The 22202-nt window shown below is 30.5% G+C and overlaps 3 protein-coding genes across 5 annotated transcripts; all 3 read right to left on the bottom strand.

The window, feature by feature from the left end:
- Positions 1 to 4224: 4224 nt before the first annotated feature.
- LOC107422577 (putative F-box protein PP2-B12) lies at positions 4225 to 7070 on the bottom strand. The gene is made up of 3 exons (XM_016032042.4): positions 6724 to 7070; positions 4998 to 5146; positions 4225 to 4882 (listed from the first exon to the last, which is right to left on the bottom strand). The coding sequence occupies exons 1-3, from the start codon at positions 7003 to 7005 to the stop codon at positions 4459 to 4461; spliced, it is 855 nt and encodes a 284-aa protein (XP_015887528.1). The 5' UTR covers positions 7006 to 7070; the 3' UTR covers positions 4225 to 4458.
- A 4225-nt stretch (positions 7071 to 11295) lies between these two features.
- LOC107422576 (F-box protein PP2-B10) lies at positions 11296 to 22142 on the bottom strand. 3 transcript variants are annotated; one of them, XR_009638331.1, is made up of 6 exons: positions 21720 to 22142; positions 21266 to 21387; positions 16008 to 20925; positions 13105 to 14949; positions 12164 to 12312; positions 11296 to 12059 (listed from the first exon to the last, which is right to left on the bottom strand). XR_009638331.1 is itself a non-coding variant. In XM_016032041.4 (3 exons), exons 1-3 carry the CDS (start codon positions 13354 to 13356, stop codon positions 11630 to 11632), a joined length of 831 nt encoding a protein of 276 aa, XP_015887527.3. In that variant the 5' UTR covers positions 13357 to 13583; the 3' UTR covers positions 11296 to 11629. The 3 variants fall into 3 exon arrangements, 1 of the variants encoding a protein (XP_015887527.3); XR_009638332.1 differs by lacking the exon at positions 12164 to 12312; XM_016032041.4 differs by lacking the exons at positions 16008 to 20925; positions 21266 to 21387; positions 21720 to 22142 and having other exon boundaries at positions 13105 to 13583.
- Positions 17604 to 18056, bottom strand: LOC107422532 (F-box protein PP2-B10). The gene has a single exon (XM_016031993.3). It carries the CDS (start codon positions 18054 to 18056, stop codon positions 17604 to 17606), a length of 453 nt encoding a protein of 150 aa, XP_015887479.3.
- Positions 22143 to 22202: the final 60 nt, after the last annotated feature.

Genomic DNA, 22202 nt, shown 5'->3' with positions numbered 1-22202 from the left:
CAAATTCCGAATTGCCAGAGTCATGTGAATCTAATTAAAATATAAATCAAAGAAAATGAAAGAAATTTAAACTCCACATATATGTGCAAGTAATTAAATCAGCCTAAAAGTAGTCAAGGTAAAAGTAAAATGACTTTTGTCTGCAAAAAACTGAATTGGGTCTTCTTCATTATAATCACCCGTAAGATGGGAGTGCCAACCCGGTCCTTTACTAGGTAGTTTGCTTTTGACTTCATAAAAACTTTTATTGTTATTATTATTATTTTTTCTTTTTTGCCTAGGATTCAAGTTTTTACTGTTGCTATAAAGAAAAAAAAGTGATTTTCGGTTTTTATTTTGTGATTTTGTTTATTCTTCCTAATGTTCTGAAATGTAGAAAGGATGCAATTACAAAAAGATCACATGGAGAAAAGGAAAAAAAAAAAAAAAAAGTCAGAGAATTAATTTTCTTTTGGTAATAAATGAAAATTATTTTCTTTTGGAACAAAGTTTTCTTGAGTTTTATAATATATAAAGCGGTTTTGACCAAGAAGGATTCGACTCATCCCGGAGGATGGACGGCAAAGTAGTACGCGTAAGATCTCTTTCACAAACGAAGTTATTGTTTCGACCCATCAGAATCACCACTTCTAGACAAGAACAAGCTACTTTTCAACCAGCAAGGCACGGCACGCCGGTATGTGACATGGCAATGGCAGAAAAGATGGCACACACGATCACATGACATCACCTCATATGACACGTAGGATGATGATATGGCATGGTGAACATGTGGCCAATGAAAAGATGACTCATGGACATGTGGTTCAAACATGTGGCTTGACAATTAGATACATGTGGCCTTCTTGGAATAAGACACATTTCACACCTTGACACATATATGATACATGTGGCACGACATGTCGGTAAGTGACACGGGAAGGATAGTGTGGCCGAATAAAAATTGAACACATGTCTTGTCTGCACGTGGCATCACATGTTGGATGATGATGTGGTGGCTTTAGAACTGTGGCCTTATGAAAAGCCTACACATGGCCACTTTTTACAACGTCTTCAATCTTACTTTTATCTCCTTCCTGACCAATCTCACCGACACTTTCATTGGTGGGCACTTGAACATTCCTAATTTATGCACAAAAACAATGTAAGCTGCAAAAGTTGTGTCTGGGAACAACAATTTGCCTTTTATCCTTCCTTTGATTTTAAGGTTTGACACATCATTTATATGGGCATATTTTCAAGAATCTGCAGATATGTGGAATTACAAAGTTAAAATTACTCAGCATTAGTCCATACATTATAAATATGCATATAATATATGTATATAGAATATATATATATGTACACGTTTGAATATCTATCTATATATATATATATAAGTAAAATTATATTTGATCAATTTAATAGTTTTATCATTAGAATTTTCTTCATCCATAATTGAATAGATTAGAAATACTCATTTTATTAAGATTTATTTTTTTAAATAAAATTTACTATATTATTAAATCTATATCAAATCATTAAACGGCTTTTAAATTTCAGTTGTTTAAGTAATTTAAAAGTTAATAAAAGAAAAATTGTTACTAAAACTATCAAATCTATCTAAAACGGCTATGTCTTTCTTTATATATAATTTTGCTATAAAATACATTCACTCTTTTGGTATCAGAGATGTGCTTAATCAATTATATGTAATCTATTAGTTATAATAGATTATATGATTCGATGTATGCTCTTCATATTAAAGATGTGCATGTGTTCCATAGCAAACTTCTCTCTATCTCTCCCTCTATATATATTTATATATTATGATTTTATTTCATAAGGCTATATTGCTCACTTTATGATAGGTTGACAAAACACAAAATATTTTAAGATAAAACTGTTATCCATCATATTGAATAAATATAATTCATATTTCTGCTTCCATTAAATACGAAGTTTATGCAGTAATCTAAAATTATACTTATAGCAATTATGTGTAGATCTCATAGAAAACTGGATTTTGCCTCTCGATAAAAAACAAGGGAGGTCGAATGCCTAACGTATTTATGGACCGAGATTCTAGTAATTAAGATTCCCAGAGATGTAAGCCTAATAATATGGTTGGCTTATTGCCCAAAAAAAAAAAAAAATCACTTGGTTGGCTTTAAAAAATGAAATATAGTTCACTCATATATATATATATATATATATAGTTATGCCAACCCAAAAAAAAAAAAAAAAAAAAATTGTAAAGAACATGAAATTTAAAGAGACTTATGTGAAAGAAATATAGATACAAATGATAGATCTATATAAATTTCAGACTTGTACAAGTTATTCCTATAGGCAATGTTACAATATTTTTGAAAAGATGAGGTTTTATGGGGGAAAAAAAAAAGTGTGATTAATTTAACATTATATTTCATAATATTGGAATCACATATACTTGCGAAGAAGCAAAAATCTAAATTAAGATATGGTCCTAAAATATAAATTATTCATAAATATTCCAATGAAATAAACTCCAACTTAAGTTGTTGGAATTATGTAGACTGGTACCTTTATAACCTGTTCCAGTAGGATTAGAAAGTGAGATAGATGAAAGTAGAGATCTTTCTTGGATGCGAACTCCATGGGAAAAACCGACCTGGAAATTGTATATCCTTCCATTGCCATGGCAGAAACCGGCCGACCAGAACTTGGAGGAGACCGCCAAGCACCTGCACGCATCACGAGGTGGAGTCAGCGAAAGAATGTGAGCAATGCATCACTTTTAATTTTATGTATGACAACTTATAAGTAGCTAATTGTAATGAATATTATGGAAAACAAAGAAACATAGAGCTGTAAAAGATGCATTCATATAAATTGTACAAGTAGGATGTTATCAAGTTTAGTTTTTGATGAATCTAAGAGCATCTCCATTGTAAATTGTCATTGCATCGTCAAATTTTGGCATGAGTATGTATTTTCACTTCTAAAATGGCATATTGCAACATTTATCAATTGTATTTTTGTGTCAAATTTGATATAAAAAATGCAATTGGTGAATTTTAATAGTCGACCTTATAATAATAAAATTTGTAGAATTCACACAATTTATTGCAGCAGTTTTAAATTTTCAGTTGTTAAAAAATAAAATATAATGGGATCATACATCCAAAATCTCAAATATTTAATTAAATAAAATTTTTCAATGCTATATTTTAGCAACCTGATTAGAAAACTATCTTAAAATTTAATATTGATATAAGTAAAATTTTAAAAATGTTAATAGCAAAATACAGGTGACAAAATGATATTTTCCATAGGCGATTCTCTCAAGTTTAGAATTTTGATAACTTACAGAGCCTGTTCAAATTTCGTAAAAGATAATCAATTTGTAACCACCACATGTCATAAATAATGTCCTGCTTTTACAACAAATAACAAAATAATAATAATAATAATAATAAATAAATAAACCTTGTAGCTGAATAATTCCATTGAAAATAATGTTGCACCAAACCATGTTATATCACAAGAAAAATGAGATCCGATATCTGTATATATGATAGGTGTGTATTTATACTCTCGAGTGACAATGAGTCCATAAATGTTCCAAACAAGAGGGGCATTATAATTCTGCAACTTCCTTTTGTTGATATATATATATATATATATATATATATGTGTGTGTGTGTGTGTGTGTGTATTATTATATGGAAAATACTTCTTTAGATATTTAATCAAATCTTTTGATTGTGATAAATGTTAAATTTATAATGATTCAAAAAGCTTAAATTGTTAAATATGAATCTATTATATATATTAAGTTATGTTTAATATTCTTTTTTATTTATAGATTATGTTTGATGTTAATTTTGTAAATGAATAATAGTATAATTTAAACCTGCGTCTATAAAATTTTAAACTCCGTAAAATATTACAAATGTTAAAACTTTGAATTGTTACAATGTAAATTTATTATATATATATATATACGGAAATTTTATGGTGAGGACGGTCCGTATGAGGACTGCAGTATTAGTGACGGTTTTTTATAGTATTAACAACAGTTTCTTACAAAATCGTCACCAATACTATAAAAAACCATCACTAATACTGTGGTCCGTATAAAGACCGTCCACACCATATACAGATTGTATATATATATATATATTTAACTATGTTTGACAGCACGAGGAGAAATTTGATCGGTCAATCCACCAAAGATGCGAGCCTTAACGACAGGTGGCCTTCGTAGAAATTTGATCGGTCCATATGTTTTTTTTTTTTTTTATACATCATAAATCTTTTCATTTATTAACAAGGAAAGGTATGCAAATACAAGAGTTTAACATGAAAAACCGTGCGATATACCAAAAAAAAGTAAAAAAAAGGTGAAAGACAATGCCAAGTCACATAAAGATCCGCCCCCCCACCCCCCTCTATTTCTCCTCTTATTTATTTATTTATGATTTTTATATCATTTTAGTCCTTTGGTCTAAGCTCAATGCCATGAACAATAAGCCCAGAAACGACAAAAGCAGTATATTCTATAGGCCCCCATAAGCGTATCTCCATCTCCACTTCATCTTCTCTGGTAAAGAACTCCCCCACCTCGATCTCCATCCATCCATCGCTTCTACTACGGCCACAGAATCCGTCATCTTTAGATGTTAACACACTAGTAGTTAACAAATAAGCATCATTTACAACTTCTTCAACCTTAATTTCATCTCCTTCCCCAACCAATCTTACTAACACCTTCATTGGTGGGTACTCATCCCCTCCAAATCTATGCGCATAAACAAGGTAAGCTGCATAAGTTGTGTTCGGGGAAAGGTATTTCGATTGTATCCTTGCCCGGATTCGAAGGTAGGACACAGCATTTGTATCAGAAACCTTCAAGAATCTGCACATATTTGTACTTACAATTCTTAAAATGACTCACCATTAATTTAAACAAAGAATAATATTGACATAAAAGAGTTAATTAGAGAGAAAAAAAAAAAATAGAAAATACAAACCTGGACTTGAGAGGTATGTGAAAGGGAAATAAATAGGACATTGGAAAAGTCCCATCCAGTACAAGAGGATCATCATCCCAAAGTGTTGATAATTCTTTGGATCCAAGCGTACAGCATATTTTGCCACTAACTTTATCTAATGCAAAACTCTGCACCCAACAAAAAAAAAAAAAAAAAAAAAAAAAAAAAAAAAAAGGTGAACTATAGGTTATTATATGTATATAATATATAAAATAAAAGATAGATTTGCACTTCCATTATATGCCAAAAGTTCATGTAGTAATCCAAAAGAAATTATCAAGCTTGTTTGAATTCCTTTAGGAAAAATGGATTATCTCTGAATTGAAAACAGGGGCGGTCATGAAGCTGAGAGCTCAAGTACCAAATGTTGAATGGTATATATGGACATTTTAATCACTCTATTGGCTATAGAAAGTAAAATACAGATTATCAACCATGAACATGAAAGTAAATATATAGAATTGCTATCATACGCGCGCTATTATAGGTGCTTGTGAGCATCAAAGTCAAAAAAAAAAAAAAAAAAAGAAGCTAATATTATTATTATTATTATTATTACTTTTTATTTTGGCCCTGTGAACATGCAATCTTCTTCTTAATGTTTCACCATACATGCTCTTTAGACCCACTCCACCTTATGATTTTGATCTCTTATGATTCTGTTCAAAAACCTATTTTAAAAATCCACTTGTGAAACCCCTTAAATTCTTATTCACCCTTCTCAGTATCTCACTTTTAAACCCAAGTTATTTTTCCCTCTCAACTTTCTTTTCTTTTTTTTTTTCTTTATTTTTTAAAATAATTTTTTCCATCTCAACTTGACTAATACGCATTGACCCAATTTTTCAATCGATACATAATAGTTATTGGTTAAATTAACCCCTTTTTCGACGATTTAAATCAACCCTGTTAATAATAGCTAGAAGAATAAGGAGCCATAGGTAACAGGAACTGATGGGAGATGACTGAAAATTACAGAGGAGAGAGAGCGAAAGGCTACAAAATGATGAAGTGCGAGGGTAAAAGAGAAATTTTGGCTATGGTCATCACTTGTGGTTTAACATTATTGACTTATTCAACAATTAATAGTGGGTTATTGACTTTTTGTGTGGGACTCCTAGGAGCGCTTCCAATGGAGCACTTTTTGTAGCAATATATTATATATATATATATATATATATATTAATTAATAAAATAATTAGTGACCATTGAGTTCACAGAATCATTACCAAAAGCAGGGAATTCACACACACACACACACGAAAAAAAAAAAAAAAAAAAAGACTATTATGGAAGTAATCTATAAAATACTTTTCAAAATGCTAGTAAATGCTGCAATTTGTAATTAGACAAAAAGGTATTTGCATCGAAGGCCAGGTGTTTTTTTTTTTTTTTTCCTTCCAAATAAAGAGATATCATTCTTGGAGAATAGCTGACTTTGTATAAAAAATTTATTAGTCTTCAAAAAATATCTGCATCTACTTTCTTAATAAGGATTTGATATATTTGTTTCCAAAACAGTCGCAGAGAAATGCAACGAAAAAAAAAAAAAACTCAATTATATTGAAATTTCAATCCAATTAAACATGGTCCTCCCAATCTAAAATCACAAAATTTTCATAGTTTCTGACTCTATAAAATTGTTAAAACTCTTTTATCATGCAAACAAGAAGTAAAGGGGTTTGGGATTGAAATTTTATACTACCTTATTTCCCTGGTCAAGGAGGATTGGGGAGCAAGAAAGTTGATTGAAGAGAGCTTTCTTGGATGAGAATTTCACAGCTGGAGAAACCGACCTGGAAATGATATCTTTCCAATGACATGGCAGAAACCTCTCCCACACGGTGTCCGACTCAGCGGCCTGCCGGAACTTCGATGATACCGCCGAGCATCTGCACGCATCACGAGGCGAAGTAAGCGAAAGAATGTGAGCAATGCATCCCTCCGGCAATTCCCACATGCCAAACTCCATGGTTTTTTCTTTCATCTATCTCTCTGTGGTTACCAAATTTTGACTACATATATGTGATTTATATTAGTAATACATATTAATAATAATATATATATATATATATAGAATTTGATCTTCTAGAAGTATACTTTTAATCTAGCCTAAAAGATATTGATAATGGGAATATTAAAAAATAGCATCCACATGCTACTATCATATTTTATATTATAGTACTATGAATAGCCGCCACGGCACGTTTTTTTTGGTGTGCAATGTATATATTATAATATTTAGTGTTTTGTTTTTTTGGGTAGTAATATTATATTATACGGTATTATTAGCAGCCCAAAACGACTGGCTGAGCACGTGGTTTTGTACTATATAATTTATCCCCCTTCCAGAATAATTTTTTCAGCATGAGCAGTCACCTAACCTGTTACCTGTGTCTTTTCTCCTAAAATCACAATAAGTGAAAATAAAATTATTTTTATTATTGTAATTTTTTAACAAAATAATAATAAAAAAAACTCTCTTAAATTGTAGAAAATAATTTTATTCTGTTAAAAAGTGATTTTTGGCATTTGTAAAATCACAGTCAAATGGGCAATACGTTATATTTTTATTTATTTATTTTTAAAAAGTAGATTTTTCCACACAAAGATATTTGATGCGTAAGTTGCATATTCCTTAAATTTGTTATATTATAGAATCTCATTACGATTTCGTTCCCAAAAAAAATAAATAAATAAATAAAAATTTTTAATGATTATTTTGTCAGTGATAGCAAAAGATGTATATTTTAGCACTAGCCGACTTTTATGAATAGGTCAATAACACAAATCAATTTTTTTTTTTTTTTTTTTTTAATTTTCCGGTGAGACTCGCTCATAAACTGGACTGATGGTGCCTCTTACCACAGGGCTAACATACGGCCTCAGGTCAATAACAGAAATCACTCATATGTCCATGTAGTTATTTAATTTTTTTTTTCCGTGAAAAATATATGTCCATGCAGTTCTAAATTTATTTTTTTTGGGTTTCACTTGGGTCCTAAGTTTAAATCATCATCGTAAGATTAAAAGAAATAAATAATAAAACAAAACTAATCTTTGCCTTAATAATAATAATAATAATAATAATAATAACTCTTTATTCCATACTTTTGAAAATAATAATAATGAGAATTTTGGCATGATGACGTTACATATGATCCATTATAGACTATATAGACACGTGGATATCAAAAAAGGAAAGTAACTTTTATTCGTAATTCTCTGCCGGCTCCAATTCTCGGATTATTTATTTTCAGCTTCCCTTCTAGAATATTCAGAAATAAAATTTGTATATTTATATGTATACAAATATATTTTCTTTTGGTCAGTGTATATTGTTGATTTAGGAATATAATATTACATATGTTATGGTAATAATATATTATTTTTGTAATTCTTACTTGATTTTTCTGTTGATAAACAAGAAAGTTGATCCATTTTTTCATTCGAAAATGAGATTATAATTAAAAAATAATGTGAAAATATCAGCCATTTTAGGAGGCTAATGAAATTTTTAAAAAAAAGTACAAAATTTCTTTCACATAATATATTAATATCAGCTTATAAAATTAACTCAATTAGAAAATTAACAATGGTAATAATAAATAAACATACAGTTTCACAGTTCCTCTAAATTTAGTATTCAATATTTATGTTGGGCCCATGTTGGAAAATATGTATGGCTCAACTTCAAGTCCCTAAAGGAGTTCCTTTTTATTTTATTTATTTTAATAATAAGTTATCAAATAACAGAAAGATAAATAAAAATTGCAGTCACATTTTTAAATCTGAATGATTCTTTTCAACAAACTTAATTTTTTTTTTCTTTTCTTCTAACTTTTATACTTAAACCTTATTTCATATAGGAGACTTCTTTTAAAAAAAAAAAAAAAAATTAAAACCCGTCATTTCTTTTTCCATATATGATATTGATTGTAGCCAATGGTATGATATGCCGTATGCTTAACACAAACAATATATATATATATATATATATACACATATATATGGTTGTTGGTCTACACCAAGTCAACTATTGCTACAATACGCTGCAAAATGACAACAATCCAACAAAGGAGAAGAAATTAAGGATGTTAAAATAGACATATAAATTGCTTTAATCCTAATTTCAATTCCATTTTACAATTGAGTCCTACCTTCTTAGCAAATTCGTTGCGGCAGTGTGACTGTGACAGCTTCCCTTCTAGAATATTCCGAAATAAAATTTTGTATATATATATATATATACACAAATATATTTTCTTTTGGTCAGGTTGTATATTGTTGATTTAGGAATATAATATTACATATGTTATAGTAGTAATATATTATTTTTGTAATTCTTACGTGATTTTTCTGTTGATAAACAAGAAAGTTGATCCATTTTTTCATTCGAAAATTATGTAAGTACGAAAAATGCTGAGATTATAATTAAAAAATAATGTGAAAATATCAGCCATTTTATAGGAGGCTAATAAAATTTTTAAAAAAAGTACAAAATTTCTTTCACATAATATATTAATATTAGCTTATAAAATTAACTCAATTAGAAAATTAACAATGGTAAAAATAAATAAACAAACAGTTTGACAGTTCCTCTAAATTTAGTATTCAATATTTATGTTGGGCCCATGATGGAAAATATGTTTGGTTCAGCTTCAAGTCCCTAAAGCAGTTCCTTTTTATTTTTTTATTTCAACAATAAGTTATCAAATAACAGAAAAATAAATAAAAATTGCACACATTTTTCAATCTCGATGATTCTTTTCAACAAACTTAATTTTTTTTTTCTTTTCTTCTAAATTTTATCCTTAAACGGTATTCCATACAGGAAACTTTTTTAAGGATTTCTTTTTCCATATATGATATTGATTGTAGCCAATGGAATGATATGCCATATGCTTAACACAAACAATATTTATATACATATATATATATATATATATATATATATATTTATATATATATATATATATATATTTATATATATATATATATAATTGTTGGTCTACAACAAGTAGCTCTGGCAAAATCTTATACGATATGAACCTATACGATAATTTACAGGTTTAGATTGATAACATTATGTCATATCTCTATCAGTGTTATCCAATAAAATCCAATAAATTAATAGATTTTAAAAAGTGAAACATAATAAACCCATTAAACTTAATAAAGAAGAATATTTTAGTTATATAAGTCTTATAATATTAAAATTACTTTATTTATTATTAAACATGTATTAATTTATTCTTTTTTAGTTTAATTTTTAAAAAATTTAAAAATAAACAAAAATTTTTGTAGTTTTTTTAAAAAATATTATTTTATTATTTCAAAATTAAATGAAATTTAAATTTTCAAATTTATATTTATTTTTAATGGTTTATCGAGTTGGATGATGGATTACACAATAATTTATCAAATGAGTTAGAATTTATCTATTTTCACATGAAAACTTAACGAATCGAATTTGGACTAACTTAATTCAGCATGAACACGATACAACACGATTTAATACGACATTATATGATACGATTTAACATGACATATTGCCAGGCTTAACAGCAAGTCAAATATAGCTACAATACGCTGCAAAATTACAAAAATTACAACAATCCAACAAAGGAGAAGAAATTAAGCATGTTAAAATACACATATAATAAATTGCTTTAATCCTAATTTCAATTCCATTTTACAATTGAGTCCCACCTTCTTAGCAAATTCGTTGCGGCACTGTGACTGTGACAGCCTCATCCTATCATTGTTTCAAGTTGTAAACTAACCCATCTCTCAATCTCTCTCCACCCATCTCTTCTACCTTCACATGGCTGTCAAAGTGTAAAGGAAGACACGCTACCTACGCCCACCGCCGTTGATCTCTTATAGACTTCGAAATCGATATGTACGACTCTGCATGGATGCAGGGTCTTTGTCAAAAACCCAGTTTTGTTTCTATCCTTCCTTCTACATCAAGCCGTTGTCACAACATCTTTGAGCACTCCCCATAACATTTTTAGTATCCACATCTCTATGCAGAATTCTTGCATAAGTTTCAAAGCGGTTCATATACCTTATTGCAATATTCTTACCTTTGGCATCCATGCTAAGAACTGTAAAATTCAACCTTGAAAAATTCAAATGGTATTTTATGGGATATTCAGAAACTAGGTTCACAATCAAGCAATGGCTCAAAAGTACTTAAAAATTCTTTTGCTGGACAATCTGAAAAACCAACAAAAGTGTTACTGAGAATGATAAAGTTTTAGCCAGATGATGAAGAAAAGTGAAAAACAAGGAAGATATATATTAATATATCTAACCAAATTTATGACTATAATATAGTATATCATAATAAGCATGGCTTTCAAATGAAAGCACATGCTAATTCATTATGTTTATGATACAAACTGTCATCTTTCTTATACACTATATCTAATTCATCTTATTAGCAATATGACATCTGCAGATAGTAACAGGAAAAAGGGTTATTTTCAACCACTAGAAACATCAGCAGCATGCAAAACTGCCCACCAAAGTGAATCTAAAGACTTCTAAACCTTCGCTGTTACACAAGATTTTGCAAGAAATATTCCAATTCATATAAAGATTCATTTTGGTCCTTTTGGTCGAAGCTCGATGCCATGTACAAGAAGCCCAGAAACCATGAAAGCAGTATATTCTTTTGTACCCCTTAAGAATATCTCCACCTCCATATCATCTTCAGTGGTAAAGAACTCCCCCATCTTGATCTCCATCCACCCATCACCTCTACTCTGGCAATGGTATCCATCATCTTCACGTCTAAACACAGTAGTACTTAACAAGTAAGCATCGTTTACAACTTCTTCAACCTTAGTTTCATCTCCTTCCCCAACCAATCTTACTGACGCCCTCATTGGTGGGTGCTTGACCCCTCCATATCTATGCACATAAATAAGGTACGCCGCATAAGTTGTGTTTGGGGACAACAACTTCGCTTGAATCCTTGCTCGGATTCGAAGGTACGACACATCATTGGTATCGGAAACGTTCAAGAGTCTGCACATATATATATACTTACATTTCTTAAAATTACTCACCAATAAATTCAAACAGACAATAATATAGACTTTAAAGAATCGATTAGAGAGAAAAAAGAAGACCTGGGCTTAAAAGGAATTACGAAGGGAAATAAATATGACAAAGGAAGATTCCCATTCCAAACAACAGGATCATCATCCCAAAGTATGGACAATTCTTTGGTTCCAAGCGTACAGCGTATTTTACCACTAACTTTATCCAATGCAAGACTCTGCATAAAAAGGTAATCTATAATTCATCATATAAAATAAATTACTTAAAAATTTCAGCTTCTATTATATGCCAAAGTTTCTATTAGATGAAGTTCCTTCATAAAATTTAAAAAGGGTCAGTCTCTGAATCAGAAACAGGGGAGTTCATAAAGGGTCAATTACCAAATCTTAATTGGTATTTTCTAACTTGAATTTCTTCCTGCAATATTCTAAAAAATGTAGAGTAAATTAAATTATAAACCAAGGGCAGACAAAAATTGAATTGGGGATTGGTGGGTATAATATTATAAACTTTGTCGCATGGTGATTGGAGGATAAAGTCATAATAGAGCTAGCTAGCAAGGTGGAATAATCAAACTAGTTGTTTTCAACAGGGTGGTCCAGCTAGCAAGGTGGAAAAATCAAATTAGTTGTTTTCAACAGGGTGGTCTTTCTTTTCCTCCATCAAGGAAATTTTCTACTTCTTGAAGGAAAACCATTTTTTATTTAGAAGTTTCTATTAACATTATTCTATCAATCTCTTACTTTTCCAGTTCCTTGTAAAACCCAGCTTCCAATTTTTTGTTTTGTATCTAATTTTTTTCCAAAATAGCCTGCTCTTGTAATTGAACGAGTGCCCAATATATAATCTTAGATTATAAAAAAAAGAAAAAAAAGAAAAAAAAGGAAGAATCCAAAAACAAACAAATAAGTTAATAAAATTAAATATTTGGTTCTCTCAAAATCTAGAATCTATGATCATTAAAAAAAAAAAAAATTGGATTTTTTAAAATGGAAAAGAAGAAAAGTACCTTATTACCCTGATCAAGCAAGAGAGGGGATTGACAGAGATGAAAGTAGAGAGCTTTCTTGGAAGAAAACTGAACCGGAGAAACAGACCTTGAAATGATATCCGGCCATTGCCATGGCAGAAAACTCTCCCAAACAGTGTCTGACTCTGCAGCTAACCTGAACTTGGAGGACACCAAAGAGCATCTGCACGCATCACGAGGTGATGTGCGCGATAAAATGTGAGAAACACATCCTTCTGGTAAATCCCTCATGCCTAGCTAGCTACCCCAACCTCCCCTTGCTCTTTGCTTCTCTCTCTCTCTCTCTCTCTCTCTCTATGGCTGCTAAACTCTCCATTATGTATTATATAGTACGATATATTATCATATCGTATATAATTATATATATAAACTTTATATTATATATATAATGTATAATACATATATATACACACTTTATATTATATAATATATAATACGATATATTATCATTAGAAGTTCCACCGAATATGAGAAAAGTTGGGCTGATTGTGGACCAATGGGTGCTAAAGTTTTATATTGTAAATTTATTATATCACATCACATGAATCTTTTTCTTTTCCTTTTCTTTTCTTTTTCTTTTTTGGGTAAATATATCTCATGAGTCATTAATTTCATGTCATTTGGATATTTATTTTATTTTTATTTTTATTTGGACTATGTGTTTTTGTTTTTAGAAAAAAAAAATGTTTTTACTAGTAGTTGCTTCTTTTTTTTCGTTTTTGTTTTTCTTTTGGTGACCAAAAAACATTGGTTTGAAGTTCGGTCTTCAAGAAAAACAAATTTTTTTTTTTTTTAAATTTACTCTAAGATTATTTGTACCCATGTCCTCTTGAATTATATAATTCATTGCGAATTGCCTCTAAGCTATGAAATCGGCAAACCTCTAGTATTTCCAAATATTACTCTGTAAGGACAATTGTGTAATTTTATTTCTCTCTCTCTTTTTTTTTTAAAAAAAATAAATATATTACACATTTTTCAACTCTTTCAAATGTCAAAATCTAAAAATGAAAATAAGATGGAACAAATGTTCTCATAGAACAGTATTTGGAAAATTCAGGGTGCCGTTGCTAATTTTCTAATTCTGGGGCGATTTGCAAAAATGTGGTATTATTCAGGAGCACGGTGCAAATAATTATATATTATATGATTTAATAGTTTGTTCTAAATTAATTATATGGTTTAAGTGTAGCTATGTTTTTAAATTTATAATTTATTCAATTAGTTTATTTCCGATGATGTGAAATGTGAAGTCATGGTGAAACGTCATTGTCAAAGTTGGGAAACGGGATGATAAGTTCATCTACAATCAATTATTTTATTGAATATTGAGTGATCATCTGTTTCATTCTGGACAAGACAATTTGGTAAAGATAGTCTTCAAATGTATGACAACGCATCGTGAATTTCAACGCGGTAACATTTTTCTTTTCCAAAATATATATATGTTAGAAGTTAAAGGAAATTGATTCAATATGCCTTTTCATACTCATGCCTAAGAAGGTTTGAGATATTGCACGAGAAATAGGAGATTCAAGATATTAGATAGGAAATTATTATAAATAATAATATATATGTATATTGGAAAATTTTCAGATATGATTATTCGAATTTTATAAAATTCAGATATTAATAATAGAAACATAATGTTTTAGAAATTTTGAACAAATAAGATCAATAGGAGTGAGAGAATATATATACCTAGACTCTGGTAGAGATTTCCGTTGCCAATGCTCTGGCTTTTCTTCATGTACAATTTCAAGCCCTTTTGCCCCTATCATATAGCATATTTTCCCACTTTTTTTTTTTATCTACTGCAAGTCTCTGTGGTCAAAGAATGAAAAATGGAGTCAACATTCGTAACTCAAGCATAGAAGAACAGACCCAAAAATAAAATAATAAGAAGAAGAAGAAAAAAAATTAATTTGTTAATAATAAGCATGTTAAAATATGATGATTAATCAAATTCCTAACATAATCATCTTAACTCATTTTTTTTTTCAACTAATGCAATTTATCTATTTCTTTTGTTCAAAACATTGTTTTTTGGTATTAGTGAGGGATTAAAAGTTAATACCAGCAGAATGAATTTAAAGAAATTGCCAAAAAAAAAAAAAAAAAACTTTAACATAACCAAAAATCAATATATATATATATATGTATGTATATACACATATATATATTTTGCTTACCTTGGTTCCATTATCTATGATGATGGGGTGGTTACAAAAATAGGAATAGAGATCTTCCTTGGATAAAGAATTTAATTTTGAATCTGAATCTGATCTGGAGATGATATCATTATAATCCTTACAATAGCACAAGGAAATGATGATGATGATGAAATACATGCATTTTCATCATGATATATGATGATGATCATCATCAGCTTTTCTACCAAGTTTTCCTTCTGCTTTTCTTCTGGCCCATAAGCATCACTAATGCTCTTGTTTTTGTTTTTGACCGAATTAGAGAGCATCTCCAATATTTACCTCTTTTCTTCTTTCTTCCTAAGAAAAACCAAAAAGTTTTGCAAAAAACTCTCTAAAAGTTCGTTTCTAGCTTGAATAAGAAACCAAATAAACGGGAATCCTATATATATATATATATATATACTGAATGGGCACAGATTCTGGGAAAGAAAGTTTGCGTTCCATGGTTGATCCAGATTGGAGCAAATGAAAGTCGCATGATCATAATTTTAGTGATAAAACCATAAAATGGGTAATCTCCAATAAACCAAAGTAACATGATAACAATTTTAGTAACATAACCTACAAAATGGGTACAACCAATAGACTAAGCAACATGATCATACCTTTAGTTTCTACCAAAAAAAAAAAAAAAAAAAGAAAAAAAAAGGGGGAAAAAAAAAATCATACCTTTAGTAACATCATCATTAATTATCTTAGTAACATGATCACAAAAAAAAGATAAGATGCATCAGCTCAAAAATACTGAATCAGTATATATAGATTCCAGGAAAGAAAGTTTGCCTTCCATGGTTAAACCAGATTCGAGCAAACTGAAGTCGCATTATGTGACCCATATTAATTTAGTTGATTTTCGTGTGCTAGCAACTAATGAAGAAATTTCTTGTTTCCTTGCAACTTCGACTGTACATAACTAGCGATATTACAAGACTTGTCTCAAATCTCCATCTTCCTTGAATTGTCAAATTTATAAAGCGTTTACAAGCCTAGTGGATAAATTGACAGGAGTGGTCTAGTGCTGACAAGCTGAAGGAATCACTATTGATTTGAATATGAAGAACGATTTAGCCTTTGTTTTGTATGTTACTAATTTATAATATGCATATGTATGTATGTATGTACGTACGTACGTATGTATAAGTACATTGAACCAAGAATTAAAAAAACATATCTTAAACATGTGGGAAACCAGCCTCCTAATGTTCCTATTCTGGTTTAATTTTTTGTTTAGGGTTTTGAAGAATTATTAACTACAAAGTATAAACGACTAACAAAAAGAAATTAAGAAGGGTTGCTATAAAATTGGGCCAGCTCAATGAGAAAAATAATAAACATATAAAATCATGATCATATTGAGCAAGGTTATAAAAAAAAAAAAAAAAAAAAAAAAAATCATTAACGAGGAACAAAATAGGTATATCTTGAAGTTGAATCTCCAAGTCAAAGTACGTAAGAGCTTCAAGGCTTTCCTTGTTAGCTAATCTTCAAATTGTGTTTGATAAATTGTGTGTGCTAAACTGTATAGATACATACTAACTAGAGATCCATACTTTTTCTGCTACAACACATTCTAATCAATCTGTTTTCTCTCTGTTTGTCCTTTCTTTTGATATCAAAACTAGCCATTTGCAAGGGTGAACGAGAACAATTTCCTTCTATGGAAATTGTAGATATTCACGAGCAATTCATGGTTCATAATATCAAAAAAAATTTCATCAATGGAAGAAAGCCTAATTCATTTGAAGAAACAGGCACCAGAGAATTCAAATGTACAACTTCTGTTTAAGCCCCTAAGCAAGAGCAAAATAAAAATGTTTTGGGACATATTGTTTGGTTTAAAAACATCTTAACAAGTATACACAGTATTCTTGAAAATATACATCTGCCACTGCAATCTCAATGCAAAATACTGTAATATCATTCTCAACTTCAAACACTAAATAAAAGGTCTTTCAACATATAATTATTTGATTAATGCCTAAAAATGAAGATCACCATTCATAATTATGAATCCTCCAAGATTTGTAGTGTGGTGGGTTTCTGTTTTTTAAAAGCTTTGCACTTCTCCACAAAAGATATCTAGTGAGAGCTAGGGTATAAAGGTGATGATCATCCACAGAAGTAAAAAAGAATTTTCTTGAACACAACTATGAATGAAACATTGAAACTGTATAATAAGATGAAATAGGACAACAAATAATTTCTGGTATGGTATAGGACTATAAAGAAGTGACAGAAAACAAGTGGAAAGGCAAAAATATATTTCTATTTACCAGATTTAGGCCTATACTCAATTCCTTCAACAACCAGTACACTCTTAGTGATATACTCATCAGTCTCCATTAGACTGCATACCACCACCCGCTTATCCTCTCTGCCATCATTGAAGAACTCACCAATTTCCACCTCCAACCAACCATCTTCTCTAACTTTACATAGTTCCTGCTCATCTCCTGAAGGGTCTAAGAACACTTTATGCCCACCCTCGTGTTCATGGAACTCCTCTTCTCCTTCAAAATATACTCTCGACTCAACTGGTATTTTCTTAGATGCCCAGCTACGTTTGTTGAGTTTATACACAAAATAAGCTCCATAAGTTGATTTTGGCAACAGAATGTTTGTTTTGATCCTTCCCTTGATGTCTAACCACCATACATGCCTTAGTTCAGCCACTCTAGAGCAGCTGGCAGGCCATGGGGATCGAATTAACATATCCATATGTTAATACATAAATACATACATACAAAAGCACATCCACTGCAAAGCTTTAAGCTGATTGCATATCTTTAAAACTCATGTAGAAATCTTAGCTGCTCTTTTACCTTATTCCATATAGATATTTGTTACATCTTGCCTACTCTTTTTCATTTTTACTGTCCTGTTTTTACCATTAGTTACGTACATGAAAATTTCTATTCTATTATCGAAATAAAATTTCGCATCATCAAAGAAATAGCTAGCTAGCCTCATTTCAAAATGTATTAACAATATTTGAGCACAGATAAGATATAGGACAGATGAGAGAACATACCTAGAATCTGCATGTCAAGATATACACTGCCAATAAGCTGGTGTATCTAACCAACCGATTGAAAGCCTTCTTGCACCTATCATAGCATTTTTTTTTTCCACTTTCTTTGTCTATTTTAAAGCTGTGTTCATATTTCAATAAATAAGGATATGAGTTATGGATGTCCTGTACAATATATATATATATATATATATATATAATATCATGTAGTCCTGATTTGCAACTTGTTAGTGCAAGAGTACTTGATTGCTGCATTCATCTTTGACATGATTACCTGAAGTTATTATTGATTTGTAAAATTCACTTATTAACAAATTCTACTTGTTTTCAACAGATGGACTTTAGAAAATTGAGAATAAACTGATAATTTCAAAAACAAACTGATGATTCAAAAGCGAAATATAATAAGAAATTCAAGATTTTGGCTTACCATGTTGTTGTCACTGAGTGATGATGGTGTGGTCAGAAAGATAGAAAAAGAGTTGCTTCATAGAAAGGGAATCCATGTATGAAGCTAAAGCTGAATGTGAATATGGAAGGATTTGGTGATAATCAAGGGGAAGAAACTTTCTCCAAACCACATCGGAATCAATGGCGGATCTAAACAGAGGACAAACCAGAGACGATCTGCAGGCATCTCATGGAGATGTAAGAGAAATTATATGGGAAATGCACGCTTTCGGCAACTTGGTAATCTCCATTTTCTGATTTCCTTCCTCAGATGATAATATTGAATATAAATTCCTAGTTGTTCCTACAGCTATATTTGTCTATCATACAGATAGACAGATACATATAGACAAGGTAGAATAATCGAAACACTTTCTGAGAAGAAACTTAATGCACAAGTACATGTTCTGGTTGTTAGCATTGACTTTTGCTGGCTGACTGGGTTGTACGTAACAGTATATAATAGGGAAAATTACAAAATATTCTTAGAACTTTAGCTAAGTTTCAACTCACCCTCTACTTTTTTTTTTTTTTTTTTTTTAAACGGTCATTTTGCTCTATTAAACTAGCTGTTACAACATAATGTTAAATTGTTTAATCTTATATTTTTTTCTTTAAGTTTGATAGCATTGACTGATTAGTATTTAAATTGATTGCTTATATGAATAACATATGAACTTTTCCTTAATAACAGCCAGTAAGCAGGTGAACCTCCTCATTATGAACCAAGAAATTTAAAAACATATCTTAAAGATGTTTAATATTATGATTATTATGATTGTTTCATATTTCAATGACTGGTTTAATTTTTTTCTTAGGGTATTTTTTCATATTTCAGTGACTGGTTTAATATTTTTTGCTTAGGGCACATGGTTGAAGAATTAATAACTACAAAGTATGAATAACCTAACAGAAGAAATTAGTATGGGTTAAAAAAAAAATTATTATATTAAGCAAGGTGAAAACATGAGGCTTATAGAATTCCTTGTTAGCTACTCTTCCAATTGTGTTTCACATTATGCAAGCAGCTAAACTGTATCAGTACCAAATAAAGATTTATTCTTTTCTGCTGAAACACATTCTAAGCTCTCTGTTCTCTCTGTTTTTCCTTTCTTGGTATCAAACCTAGTCTTAGATGGTAGAAAGACAAAGGCTTCATTGTCACAGTAGCATCATCAAGCTGTACTAGAACAATTTCCTTCCATGGAAATGCCAGATGTTACTAGGAATAATTGTTTATGTCTATGGCAGAAAGCCTAATTCATCTGAAGAAACAAACAATGCAGAAGTCGAAGGTGAAACCACTGATTAAGCCCTTAAGAAATAACAAAAATAACAGTGTTTTGGGACATATAGTATGGTTTAAATAGTGTAAAATCATATTCTCAAACTTCAAATTCTGAAGAAAGTGTGTTTCAACATATCAATCCGATAAGCAGTTTGTCCTCTGTACACTTAAATGTTTTCTAATTCGGTATAAGCAGCCAAGTAGTAAATTAGGATTATAAATAAGTAATTATGGATAAAAAGAACCCTCATATATGGAATAAAATTGCTCGAACACAATTTTGAATGAAATATTGAAACTGTATAAGAAAATGAAGAGGAATACAAGAACATATATTTTCTGGTATAATATAGGACTAAAAAAAGTGACAGAAACAAGTTAGAAAGACATAACTATATTTCTATATACCAGATTTAGGCCTAAACTCAATTCCTTCAACAACCAGTCCACTCTTACTTCTATAGTCATCAGTCTCCATTAGACTGCATACCACCACCCGATGATCCTCGCCATCATCATTGTAAAACTCACCCATTTCCACCTCAATCCATCCATCTCCTCTATCTCGACATAGTTGCTGCTCATCTTCCAGAGGATCTAAGAACACACTACGGCTACCCCCATGTCCATTGACATCCCCTTCTCCTTCAAAATATACTCGAAACTCAACCTGATTTTCTTCAAACCCATCACTGTATTCATTAAGTTGATACACAAAATAAGCTCCATAAGTTGTTTTCGGCGACAACATGTTTGTTTCAATCCTTGCCTTGATGTCAAGCCAACACACACTCCAGAGTTCAGCAACTTCAGAGAACCTGCCATGCCATGGATTAAATTATACATATATTATACATGACATCCAATAAAATACGAAACAAAAGCACATCCACTGCAATGCTTTAAGCTAATTGTATATCTTTTAAGACTCATGAGGAAGAATCTTGGCTTGGCTACTCTGTTTCCTTAATCCATACATATATATAGTTGGTTAATCTTGGCTATTATTTTTTTGATTAATTTTGTCCTTGTTAATTTCCATGTGCATCAAGAAAACTGTTTGTTCTATTTCTCCAAAAAAAATTCACATCAATCAAAGAAAGAGAAAGCTAGCTTCATCATAAAAATGTATAATATAGTGTGGGTTAGAAGCATTACCTAGACATTCCAGGTAAAGAAGTCCACCCCCAATAAGGTGGTGTATCTCCCCAAATAATTGAAAGCCTTCTTGCAGCTAACATGTAACATTTTTTTCCACTCTCTTTGTCTATTTTAAAGCTCTGTGAATATTTCAATGAATAAGGATATGAATTATAGATGTCAAAAGATATATCATATTCATGGGTACCATACAAAATTAATAAATGAATAAATAAAATTAGAACTATCATATAGTTATCGTTTCCCAAGGTTGTTCTGAACTTGATAGTGCAAGAGTCAAACATGCAAATGGTGGTTCTATACATAACAATTAAACTTCCTCATTACTAAGTCCTACTGGTTTTACATATATTGGAATACAAAACTGATCAGAAACTGATAAATTTTAGACAACAGAAAATTCATGATTAAAAAGTGAAATATAATTGGAAAAATTGAAGATTTTGCTTACCATGTTTTTATCAATGTTAATGATGATGGGATTGTCACAAAGATGGAAAAAGAGATCTTTCTTGGAAAGGGAATCCATGGATGAAACTAAAGCTGAATTTGAAAGGATTTGGTGATAGTCATGGGGAAGAAACCTTCTCCAAACCATATCGGAATCCATGGCTGATCTGAACAGAGGACAAACCAGAGAAGACCTGCAAGCATCTTTTGGGGAAGTGAAGGAAATTATAAGGGAAATGCACTCTTCCGGCAACTGGGTAATCTCCATTCTTTGATCTTCCTCAGAACACCATGAAAATAATATTCAACATAAATTCCTAGCTTGTTTCTGTAGCTATATTTTTATACAGACAAGGTTGAATAGTTCTAAAGAACTTTCTGAATGGGAAACTTAATTCAGAAGTATATGATCGGGTTGCCCGCATTGACTGCATATATATCTATATATCTATCCGTTCGAAACAAACGCGAGTGGGTCCATTAA

The sequence above is a fragment of the Ziziphus jujuba genome, chromosome 3 (genome assembly GCF_031755915.1).
Source record: "Ziziphus jujuba cultivar Dongzao chromosome 3, ASM3175591v1".
Lineage (NCBI taxonomy): Eukaryota > Viridiplantae > Streptophyta > Magnoliopsida > Rosales > Rhamnaceae > Ziziphus > Ziziphus jujuba.
This window is presented reverse-complemented; position numbering and strand designations above follow the sequence as displayed.